Source organism: Myxocyprinus asiaticus, chromosome 46 (assembly GCF_019703515.2).
Source record: "Myxocyprinus asiaticus isolate MX2 ecotype Aquarium Trade chromosome 46, UBuf_Myxa_2, whole genome shotgun sequence".
NCBI lineage: Eukaryota > Metazoa > Chordata > Actinopteri > Cypriniformes > Catostomidae > Myxocyprinus > Myxocyprinus asiaticus.
In genome coordinates, this window is record NC_059389.1 from 17,956,161 (window position 1) to 17,969,119 (window position 12,959).

Here is a 12,959-nt window from a genome sequence, read left to right on the forward strand (position 1 = left end):
ATACGTGTTGAAGAGGCGAATGCTGACTTTTTGAAGGGTCCTATTGGTAGGGATATCTGTGCGTGTGTGTGTGAGAGTGTGTATGTGGTTGTGTATGGGGTGCGGGCGAATGTCACTCTTGTCTGGCTTGATGTTGTACAGTCGCTGGCCTTGAGGGAGCTTGTCTTCTGGCCTTTCAGAAGCAGGTTTTGAACGGTGTGGGGCTGACAAACATCAAAACAATGTGCTCAAAAGTTCCAACACAACAATATTTTCCATATTTCAGATAATCACTAGATCATGCTCTCTTTGGCTCCTACCAGCAATGGGTCAGGATGGTCAAATCATTATCCAACAACTGACTAATCGATTAGTATAAAAAAAAATTGCGGCGTTGCTTTTAAAAGGGATAAAATTAGTGATGCAAATTCTTAGAGAAGGTTCAGCTGCTGTCTGACTTTAAATTGCCTACTGTGAGCAGTGTTTCCATTGTTATGCACCTATAGATCGTTTTCCATTAGGACTATGACACTTTTGTGTAATAAAAGGTTTTATAGTTTTATATATTGCCATATATCGCTACAAATGCAAATCTGAATGGTGTCAAGTGAACATGACACTACACAAGCCTAATTTTACCGGGTTTCCTTAAGACGGACTAGACTTTCAGACAGCTTGCAACTAGTAGATTTTAAAAATATGGATTTTTGCACATCCCTAGTTCATTTGTCTTCTTCTGTAAAACAATCTTGGTTTTAGGCAGCTTTTAAAAAAAATGCTCTAGGCTTTCAACAACACAGTACATTAATGAAAAAAAAAAAAAAAAAAAAATTTTTTAACTAAAATGCATAAATGAAAAAAGAAAAAAAAAACAATTGTTTGGTTTGGTCCAACACAGAGTTGACGTGTAGTTCTTGGCAATACTAGACAACACAACATGAGTGGAATATAAGACGAACTTACCTCTCTTCCCTAATGCAATTACAAACGCAAGAGAGACAGAGAGAAATAACATATTAAAATAGACATGCACAAATATTGTGAACAAAAGGTTCAACTATTAAGCACTACAGTACGAGCATTAAAGGAATAGTTCACAAAAAAATACATTCTTTCAGAATTTAATCACCCATGTTGTTCCAAACCCATATTATTTACTTTCTTATGCGGAATACAAAAGGAGAATTTCTAAAGAATATCCTGTTCTGTCTTTTCAATACAATGACAATGTCACTTTAAAGCTTTAAAGCTTAATAAAGGACCCAAATGTATCATAAAAGCAGTCCATGTGACTACTGCATCATATTCAAAGTGTTTTGAAGGCCACAATAACTTGCACTGCTTTTAATGCTTACAAGCAAGCCACTGTGAAGATCACTTAAATCTCATGTTGTTTCTCACCTAAACCTATCATATGCCTTCAGAAGTCTCGGAATATGATGCACAAGCTTATTGGACCACTTTTATTATATTTTTCGATAATTTTTATGCTGTAAAGTGAGTCACTATCTACTGCCATTATATTCATTAAAAATTCTACTTTTGTGTTCTGCATTAGAAAGAAAATCATACAGTCATACGATTCTTTTAAGACCAACTGTCCATGTAAAACATATTTTATTAGCTGTTGGGTGTGACAAAAATGTCAAGTGAATAAGTCTTAATTGTTTTTTAATTTACTGTACAAATTCAAAATGAATGCTAACATAATTTCACTAATGTAGATTCGAGCACACCACACACCCACACCTTGAGGTTTCCTTATTGACAGCATGTGGGACATTTGTCTTGTTAGGCACAAGCGTTTTGGCATCATTGTCTCTGTCGCCTGTGACAGCTGTTGGAAGCTTGAGGCCTAAAATAGCCCCACACCTTGCAAACAGATGTCTTCAGCTACACTTTTGTTTAGGAAAATGAGAGCTGTCTCTGTCTATGAAGCTCAAACACCTAGGATTGAACTGCTTTTCTCTGGTATTTTTTTTTAAAATGTTGATGTGAGAGCGTTAGCAAGCGCTGGCCTTGTGCAGATGGGCCGTGGGCGTTGTTTTCCTCTGCTGCTACTATGAGCTGGCATTTGACGAGTAAGCTGTCACTCGCTAACAGCTGTTGTGGCAACGTGGTGAAGGAAATGGACAGCGAGATGGTAAATGATCATGAGTCCGCTCTGAAATGATCATGCAATACCTTCTGGAGCACCATGCCACGCCAAAAGGCCTGATGATAAACAAAGATTGATTTCTGTCTATGTGACTGTAGGCTTCTTTGAACATATGCTGAAAAAGAACTGGAAGAGATATGTAGGAGAACACATGATTGATGGTGAGTTCATCTTGTTGTAGTACAAGGCAGTATGGAGTCTTTGCTGCTGGTGAGGAATATTGTGTTGAAAATGAAAACAAAGGAAGGGAAAAAAATAATTGAGATGTAATGAAAACACATGAAGGTTTTCCAAGAGTGGTGCATTGTCAGAACTTGGGCCTACACACCACCAGAAGGTCTTCTACAGCAGTAACAAGTGTGTTGTATAACCTATTATAGAGAATCAACTAGGATTTATAAATGGCCAATGCCGACATATAGAGTGGGGTCAAAAGTTAAGAACTCATTTGAAAATGTAAAACCGTAAATGGAAGAAACATTTAAGATTCTGCACTATTTCTAAGTCACTAATCAAATGTAAGCAAAGTTGTGACATTAACTAAGTTAACTACTTTGTACAAAAGTTCAGATTTCCTTGCTTCCATTGAAGCACACAAGATGATCTTTGAAAGATTCAAAAATAATGCAGGGATAACGTGGATCATCAGGTTTTGCACAGACTTGAGCAGTCCATGCCAACTCAAATGCAATAGTAGGAAATTCATGTACATTTTTCAATTCAACATTAAACTCTACATGTTGGGTGATTCTCACAAAACTTGTCAACAAATCTCCTGGTCCTTTTTTACTTTTAAATCCAAAGAAACAAATAAGAAATCATATTTTGCATGTAGTAAATAAAGCATATTTTTAGGGCCATTATTCTTATTACTGGAATGTGAATAAAATAATATACTTTTTTAAATTATAACATTTTTATACATCATAGTAGTACTACCTTAGTATTGCCTTTAATTTTTACTGATTTCATTTAAAGATTCAATGCATAACAGCATCTTTTTTACTGCAATAGAGTAAAAACATGAATGTATTACAGTAATAAGAATCATCATTGAAAACAATGGGAATAGTAAAAGTAAAATGTCCAGACATATTGCAGTAATGAGACTTGGGGAGTAAAATGTACTTAAGTGTCCTGAAAATGCAAATGTCTTAATGCTAAAAAATCTAAATGGTCCTAAATGTAAGCTTAATTTTTTTAGGCAAAACATAATTTCATTTTTTTCTAGACAGATTTCAAGAGAATCACCCTGTTATGTTGAAACATACAGATCAAGTCAGAAGTTTACATACACCTTAGCCAAATACATTTAAACTCAGTTTTTCACAATTTCTGACATTTGATCGTAGAATACATTCCCTGTCTTAGGTCAGTTAGGATCACTACTTTATTTTCAGAATGTAAAATGTCAGAATAATAGTAGAGAGAATTATTTATTTCAGTTTTTATTTCTTTCATCACATTCCCAGTGGGTCAAAAGTTTACATACACTTTGTTAGTATTTGGTGGCATTGCCTTTAAATTGTTTAACTTGGGTCAAATGTTTTGGGTAGCCTTCCACAAGCTTCTCACAATAAGTTGCTGGAATTTTGGTCCATTCCTCCAGACAGAACTGGTGTAACTGAGTCAGGTTTGTAGGCTTCCTTGCTTGCACACGCAATTCAATTCTGCCCACAAATTTCCTATCAGATTGATGTCAGGGCTTTGTGATGGCCACTCCAATACCTTGGCTTTGTTGTCCTTAAGCCATTTTGCCACAACTTTGGAGGTATGCTTGGGGTCATTGTCCATTTTGAAGACTCATTTGCAACCAAGCTTTAAATTCCTGGCTGATGTCTTGAGATGTTGCTTCAATATATCCACATATTTTTCCTTCCACATGATGCCATCTATTTTGTGAAGTGCACCAGTCCCTCCTGCAGCAAAGCACCCCCACAACATGATGCTGCCACCCCCATGCTTCACGGTTGGGATGGTGTTCTTCAGCTTGCAAGCCTCACCCTTTTTCCTCCAAACATAAAAATTGTGATTATGGCCAAACAATTCAATTTTTGATTCATTAGACCAGAGGACATTTCTCCAAAAAGTAAGATCTTTGTCCCCATGTCATGTGCACTTGCAAACTGTAGTCTTGCTTTTTTATGGCGGTTTTGGAGCAGTGGCTTCTTATTTGCTGAGCAGCCTTTCAGGTTATGTCAATATAGGACTCGTTTTACTGTGGATATAGATACTTGTCTACATGTTTCCTCCAGCATCTTCACAAGGTCCTTTGCTGTTGTTCTGGGATTGATTTGCACTTTTCGCACCAAACTACATTCATCTCTAGGAGACAGAATGTGTCTCCTTCCTGAGTGGTATGATGGCTGTGTGGTCCCATGGTGTTCATCCTTGTGTACTATTGTTTGTACAGATGTACATGGTACTTTCAGGCATTTGGAAATTGCTCCCAAGGATGAACCAAACTTGTGGAGGTCCACAATTGTTTTTCTGAGGTCTTGGCTGATTTCTTTTGATTTTCCCATGATGTCAAGCAAAGAGGCACTGAGTCTGAAGGCAGGCCTTAAAATACATCCACAGGTACACCTCCAATTCAGTACACCTCCTATCAGAAGCTAATTGGCTAAGTGTCTAAAGGTTTGACATCATTTTCTGGAATTTTCCAAGCTGCTTAAAGGCACAGTTAACTTAGTGTATGCAAACTTCTGGCCCACTGAAATTGTGATATAGTCAATTAAAAGTGAAACAATCTGTCTGTAAACAATTGTTGGAAAAATTACTTGTGTCATGCACAAAGTAGTTGTCCTAAACGATTTGCCAAAACTATACTTTGCTAATATTAAATCTGTGGAGTGGTTAAAAAAATTTGTTTTAATGACTTCAACCTAAGTGTATGTACACTTCTGACTTCAACTAATTTGGAATTAACAGAAAGAATTTTCACTATATGTAAAACAGTTTAATGAGAGAAAATGAGATGGTAACAAAGTTACCGATACACTGGCTGATATATAGGAAGACAGTATAAATAAAGCAAACATTGTTCATAGGTGTATGCATTCTGAGTAACTTGTCATTGTAGGTGCTCCTAATTCTTGATTTGGGACACTGAGACATACCTAATCTTACATCATGGTTTTAAAGCAAGTCTTACCTCAGAGTGATGCTCATCATTCTGTTGTAACACCTCTATACACAGCTCTCCTAGTCTGATCATGTCCTCCAACTTCTTCTCTGCAGGTGCCTGGCTGCTTTCTAATGACAAAAAGAAATCCAATTGTTCACACTGAATGTCTAACACTATACTGTTGATGTTTTCCCTTTTTTATATCTGTACATTTCCACAGAAGGTTAAAGCAAAATCTAAAATAATATAGCCTTTGATCGAAATAATAGGTATGTTGTGCGAAACCTTCGATCTGGGCGTATTCGGTCAGCTGGGAGTAATTGATGAGAGCAGCTTTTTCCAGGCACTTCTTAACAATCTTCTGCATCTCTTCAGGAGGGACTGGTGTTGTAATATCTTTCATGAGGACCTATGGAAAGGTAGATTAATACAGTGGCAAGAAAAATTATGTGAACCCTTTGGAATTATCTGGTTTTCAGCATTAATTGGTCATAAAATGTGATCTCATTTTCATGAAAAGCACAAGTATAGACAAAACACAATGTACTTAAGCTAACAACACACAAACAATTATAATATTTCATGTTTTTATTGAACACATTCCATTATACATTCACAGTGCTGTTTAAAAAAATAAGTGATTTAATAACTTGTCGATCCTCCTTTGGCAGCAATAATCACAACTAAGCATTTCTGGTAGCTGCGGATTAGACCTGCACAACGTTCAGAAGGAATTTTGGACCATTCTTCCTTGTAGAACTGCTTCATCTCAGCCATATTCTTAGGATGTCTGGTGTGAACAGCTCTATTTAGGTCATTGCACAGCATCTCTATTGGATTAAGATCTGAGCTCTGACTGGACCACTCCAAAAGGTGGATTTTCTTTTCATTAATCCATTCTGTAGTGGATTTACTTTGATGTTTAGGGTCATTGTCCTGATGCATCACCCAACTTCTACTGAGCTTCAGCTGGCACACAGCCACCCTGACATATTCCTGTAGGATATCTTGATAAACTTGGGAATTTGTTTTTTCCTCGATGATGGCACATGGTCCAGGCCCCAAAGCAGCCCTAAATCATGACGCACCCTCCACTGCAGAGCACGTGAGCGGAGCAATGAGTGGAGCTGTGATAATTTCACCTGAGCGGAGAGTGCCTTTTTTAAGATTCCACTCCGCTCACTCAACCCAGGATGCGCTTCATGATATGCTGGTTTGGGAATCTGCGAAATAAGCGACAGGCCTGAGGTTATGGAGTTCAAACATTGTTTTAGTGAAGTCGCAAACCGTATACATAAATGCAAAGTAAAAATCAAAGCTAAGAACGAGGAAGGAGAAGAAATCAAAAGGGAGTGGAGCAAAGATTCCCTTTGGAATCTTAAGCATCGCATTGCCAGAAAGAACGAGGATGTTTTACGCGAACATGGAAGTACAGCAAAAGGTGAGCTAGTAGGCTACACTACCATTCGATAATAAATTAAGAGATAAGTAGTGAGTAGTAAGTAAGGTATCTTGTTGTTTTGCAATCATAACAGTGCAGCTGCCAGCTAGATGCAGACCTGGTTCTGCGGGGGTGTGAATGTTAGAGCACCCTCAATTGAATATGTAAGCTCGATAATACTGTAATTTCCTTGAATCCCGGCGAACACACACACAAAATCCCTGCCTCAAAACTAATAAACATGTATGATCTTGCAGATCAATGTGTCCTAATTTGCAGGCAAAGCATTCTGCTTTCATGCCTCCATTGTACAGTTGAGCATTTGATTAGTAAAGATTTCCGCTCTCGCATAGAGAATTTCATAGCGGAATTATCTCACTTAATCGACCACCTGTTGCTTTCGATTTGTGCTCCGGCATAAAGTGGCACATAATTGCTGGTCAGTTTCCCAAAGCCAAATCCACACCTTAACCATAAGTGAAATGTATAAAAAAAAAGAAAAAAGAAAAAGAAAAAAAAAAAGAAAAAAGAAAAAAGAAAAAAGAAATAAAAAGAAAACCAAAACGAAACACTGACACTAGATTAGTGGTTGCGGATAACATCTTCTGACATCGCTTGCTGCATTCATGCAAAAAAAAAAAGAAAAAAAAAGATATAAATGATTACAGCCTACATAAAAAAACTAAAAAACTTTTCTTAAACGAAGGCAGTGTAATACTTAAATAAATAATTTTAATTTGTTTTGGGATCATTAAACATGATTTCATATGTACACTGGCGGCCAAAAGTTTGGAATAATGTACAGATTTTGCTCTTATGGAAAGAAATTGGTACTTTTATTCACCAAAGTGGCATTCAACTGATCACAATGTATAGTCAGGACATTAATAACTTGAAAAATTACTATTACAATTTGAAAAAAAAGTTCAGAACTTCTTAAACTACTTCAAAGAGTTCTCATAAAAAAATCCTCCACGTGCAGCAATGACAGCTTTGCAGATCCTTGGCATTCTAGCAGTCAGTTTGTCCAGATACTCCGGTGACATTTCACCCCACACTTCCTGTAGCACTTGCCATAGATGTGGCTATCTTGTCGGGCACTTCTCACACACCTTACAGTCTAGCTGATCCCACAAAAGCTCAATGGGGTTAAGATCCATAACACTCTTTTCCAATTATCTGTTATCCAATGTCTGTGTTTCTTTGCCCACTCTAACCTTTTTGTTTTTCTGTTTCAAAAGTGGCTTTTTCTTTGCAATTCTTTACTGTTTTTCTTCAATTCGAGTCTTCTCTTTACTGTTGTACATGAAACTGGTGTTGAGTGGATAGAATTCAATGAAGCTGTCAGCTGAGGACATGTGAGGTGTCTATTTCTCAAACTAGAGACTCTAATGTACTATCCTCTTGTTTAGTTGTACATCTGGCCTTCCACATCTCTTTCTGTCCTTGTTAGAGCCAGTTGTCCTTTGTCTTTGAAGACTGTAGTGTACACCTTTGTATGAAATCTTCATTTTTTTTTGGCAATTTGAAGCATTGCGTAGCCTTCATTTCTCAAAACAATGATTGACTGACGAGTTTCCAGAGAAAGCTGTTTCTTTTTTTTGCCATTTTTGACCTAATATTGACCTTAAGACATGCCAGTCAATTGCATACTGTGGCAATTCAAAAACAAACACAAAGAGGGGCCTGGGTAGCTCAGCGAGTAAAGACGCTGACAACCACCCCTGGAGTTGCGAGTTCAAATCCAGGGTGTGCTGAGTGACTCCAGCCAGGTCTCTTAAGGAACCAAATTGGCCCGGTTGCTAGGGAGGATGGAGTCACATGGGGTAACCTCCTCGTGGTCACTATAATGTGGTTCTTGCTCACGGTGGGGTGCTTGGTGAGATGTGCGTGAATGCCACTAAGAATAGCATGAAGCCTCCACACGCGCTAGATCTCCACTGTAATGCGCTCAACAAGCCATGTGATAAGGTGCGTGGGTTGACGGTCTCAGATGCGGAGGCAACGAGTCACTACGTCACTACGTCACCATGAGGATTTAGAGCGCATAGGGAATTGGGTATTCCAAATTGAACCCCCCCCCCCACAAAGTTAAGCTTCATTTAAGGAACCAAATAGCTTTCAACTGTGTTTGATATAATGGCAAGTGATTTTCTAGTACCAAATTAGCAATTTAGTATGATTAATCAAGGATAAGGTGTTGGAGTGATGGCTGCTGGAAATGGGGCCTGTCTAGATTTGATCAAAAATGACTTTTTTCAAATAGTGATGGTGCTGTTTTTTACAACATTAATGTCCTGACTATACTTTGTGATCAGTTGAATGCCACTTTGGTTAATTAAAGTACCAATTTCCTTCCGAAACAGCAAAATCTGTACATTATTCCAAACTTTTGGCTGCCAGTGTATATTGGACAAAATCTCGCTTTATGCAGGACAAATATTTTTTATTTGTTAAATCAATGGATTTCAGGATGATGGCCAAATATCACAAATGTAGAAGCATTCTAATTATTTTGTTGAGTCTTTATCCATCGATGGAAGAACCTGAGCAGACTAACCTGAAAAGCTATGTAGCCCATTAGCACATTCACAGCTGAAAAGTTGGACATGTTTTGAAAACTGTAGATAATTATGTTTATTTTAAAGCATATATTGAGTCTAGTCAGAACCTGAAGAGTTTGTTGTACCGAGATTATGTACTTACTGCAGATAGAGGGGAGGTCCAGACAGCAGGATGCTCGTGTATTACAGGACTCAGGCGATGATACTGTCATGCTGCCGTTTTTCTGATAAAATACAATTATTTTGCGGGATATGAATGTGTAGTAAGCTCAATAACGGAGTAAATAACGATGTCTTAGCAGCCACAAAATAAACTGTACCGTACAAAAAGAACTACATGCTATACAAATAAACATATTTATTTGGACATATAAACATTGTACACAGAAGTTCAATGTTCTCTGTAAAGCAACTATAAAACAATATGTATTATTAAAATCAATATATAATTAAATTTAATTGATAAATAATGTCCACACTGTTTTCCAAATCACCTTTTCCCCTTGAGGAAAGACATGCACATTCTGCAAAGACACTCAAAAGAAAGTGAATTGCAGGCAGGAAAAATGCACGAAAGAGGAAATTCATAATACAATTAATTTTAAACGTGATAAAACATCTCACTACTGTACATATCTCACCTAATAATTGGTCTTTCACTGTAGAATTTATTCATTTAGCATTACAGCATGAAAACAGGTGAAAATATTGTTCAGGTAAAACACTGTTCATTTTTATACTCAGTAATAATGCCATTTCAAAACATGTGAAGCAAAAACAAAACAAATATGATAAATTAAAGGAACAAACTCTCAAAATGTCTAATGAACTTTCAGCACATGTACACACACCTGTTAGCACAACAATGCTATCAATTATGTAACTCATTGTGCTCCGTTTCTGGACGTCTATCGTAGCCGGACTGTAACAGTGGATAATATAAGTCATCCCCGCTTTTGACTTCTTGCCAATAAAGTGAAAAGAGCACACAAACAAATTATTCCAAGGCTTTCTCAAACAGATGTTCCTAAGAGAATCTTTTAAAAAAAGGCCAATGGGAATTGGCGAGTGGAATTTGCATGCCACTCCCCCGGACATACGGGTATAAAAGGAGCTGGCTCACAACCACTCATTCAGGTTTTGTGCTGAGGAGCCGAGACAAGGTCCCGGCCATTTCAGCGGGTAGTTCAGTGTTGTGGCAAGAGGGACACAACGTCTCAATCCCTCCATCAGGGAACGAAGGTTACGAAAGTAACCAGGATGTTACCTATCTGTCACTCACTCGATGTTGTGTCAATGTAGTGACACTACGGGTCCCTATACAAAACACCACAACGACTGAACTGTGTTACGTGGACTGGCAGTGCGAGACGGGCAGACCGCTGTGTGCCTCATAGCCAGCGCACCAGGCCGTCACGTAACCTCCCCCAACGCTCTTATGAGCGTCGAACGGTCCCTTCGGAGACAAGTCGACTGCCCAAAAAATAGGGACAGGCTAGCCCAGCCGTGGCCTCTTTTCCTCTTTTTTTCTCCCCAAAAAGAGTGGAATCCCTTTCAGCTGACCGCCAAAGCAGACAAAGAGCTGCTCGGAGCTTCTAAAGCTCTGCGTGCGATCCAAATAGATGCGTAAAGCACGCACTGGACACAGCAATGCCAAGGCTGGGTCTGCCTCCTCCTGGGGCAGTGCTTGCAGGTTCACCACCTGATCCCCAAACGTGGTCGTGGGAACCTTAGGCACATAGCCTGGTCGGGTACTCAGGATCATGTTAGAGTAGCCCGGACCGAACTACAGGCACATTTCGCTGACAGAGAACGCCTGCAGGTCCCCTACCCTCTTGATGGAAGTGAGCACAGTCAGGAGGGTAGTCTTAAAAAAAAAGAGTGCCTTTAGCTCAACTGACTCCAGGGGCTCGAAGGGAGCTCCCCATAGACCCCGAAGGACTACCGAGAAGTCCCATGAGGGGATGAGGCGTGGTCTGGGGGGATTCAACCTCCTAGCACCTCTCAGGAAACTGATGATCAAGTCGTGCTTCCCCAAATACTTACCATCTACTGTATCGTGATGTGCCGAAATGGCGGCTACATACACCTTCAAGGTGGAGGGGGACAGCCGCCCCCTCCAGCCTCTCCTTGCACTGGGGGTGGAGTCTCCACTCTCCCCTGAGCATAACCTGTCGTGACAGCGCGTCCGCTGTGGTGCTGAGGTCGCCCGGGATGTGAGTGGCTTGTGCCGACTTGAGGCGCTGCTGACTCCAGAGGAGGAGACGGCGGGCAAATTGTGACATGCAACAGGAGTGTAGGCCGCCTTGGCGGTTGATGTACGCTACCGTCGCCATGTTGTCCGTCCGGACCAACACATGCTTGCCCTGGATCAACGGCTGGAGCCACCACAGGGTGAGCAGTACTGCCAACAACTCAAGGCAGCTGATGTGCCAATGTAGTCGTGGGCCAGTCCATGAGCTGGCAGCTGTGTGCCCATTGCATATGATGCCCTAGCCATCTTGGAAGCGTTCGTCATAACCACGACGTGCCTGGAGACCTGCTCTAGGGAAACCCCTGCCTGTAGAAACGCTATATCGGTCCAAGGGCTGAAGAAGCGGTGACAGATCAGCGTGACGACCACGCGATGTGTCCCGTGGTGCCATGCCCATCTCGGGACTCGAGTCTGAAGCCAGTGCTGAAGCGGTCTCATATGCATCAACCCGAGCGGTGTGGCCACCGCTGAGGATGCCATATGCCCCAGGAGCCTCTGAAAACGTTTCAGTGGGACCGCTGTTTTTTTGTATGAACGCCTTCAGACAGTTCAGCACCGACTGTGCACACTCGTTCGTGTGGCCGAGAAGAGATGCTCTGAACTGGGGAGAGCTTGCTCTTTTCCCAGTTAACCTGAAGCCCCAGCCGGCTGAGGTGCATGAGCACCAGGTCCCTGTGCACACACAACACATCCCGAGAGTGAGCTAGGATTAGCCAGTCGTCGAGTTAGTTGAGGATGCGGATGCCCACTTCCCTTAGCGGGGCAAGGGCTGCCTCTGCAACCTTCATGAAGATGCGAGGGGACAAGGACAGGCCGAAGGGGAGGACCTTGTTCTGGTATGCCCGGCCCTCAAAAGAAAACAGCAGGAAGGGTCTGTGTCAAGGTAAAACCGAGACGTGGAAGTACGCATCCTTCAGGTCTACCACCGCAAACCAATCTTGATGCCGGACGCTTGCTAGAATGTGTTTTTGCGTCAGCATCTTGAACGGGAGTCTGTGCAAAGCCCGGTTCAGTACTTGCAGGTCCAAGATTGGCCGCAACCCACCACCTTTCTTCGGTATGATGAAGTAGGGGCTGTAAAACCCTTTCTTCATCTCGGCCGGAGGGACAGGCTCTATCAGGAGAGCGAGGTCGGTCGCCGAGCACAGCTCCTGAATCAATCCTGGGTCAGAACTACCCTCGTGCAGTCCTCTTAGCGCCTTGGCTTGGTGCACTTACAGGAGAGCCATGGCATGCAGGGCGGAGGCAGCCTGTCCAGCGGCACCGCAGGCCTTAGCCGCCAGAGACAACGTACCCCTACAGGCACTGGACGGGGGTCTCGGGCGGCCCCGCCAGGTGGCGGCGTTTTTCGGGCACAGGTGCACCGCAACCAACTTATCCACCTGGGGAATCTCCGAGTACCCCCTGGCAGCCCCACCATCGAGGGTAGTGAGAGC

At 41.2% G+C, this 12,959-nt stretch overlaps 1 protein-coding gene across 4 annotated transcripts in view; it reads right to left on the reverse strand.

Moving 5' to 3' along the window:
- Positions 1–12,959, reverse strand: part of LOC127436053 (calcium-dependent secretion activator 2-like) — a 225,334-nt gene that overhangs the window by 51,882 nt on the left and 160,493 nt on the right. For all 4 annotated transcript variants that reach the window (XM_051689966.1, XM_051689965.1, XM_051689964.1 and 1 more), the window contains exons 16-17: positions 5,550–5,673; positions 5,292–5,392 (exon numbers count right to left, since the gene is read on the reverse strand). In XM_051689966.1, the coding sequence (XP_051545926.1) occupies positions 5,292–5,392; positions 5,550–5,673 (225 nt within the window). The remainder of the gene's footprint in view (positions 1–5,291; positions 5,393–5,549; positions 5,674–12,959) is intronic.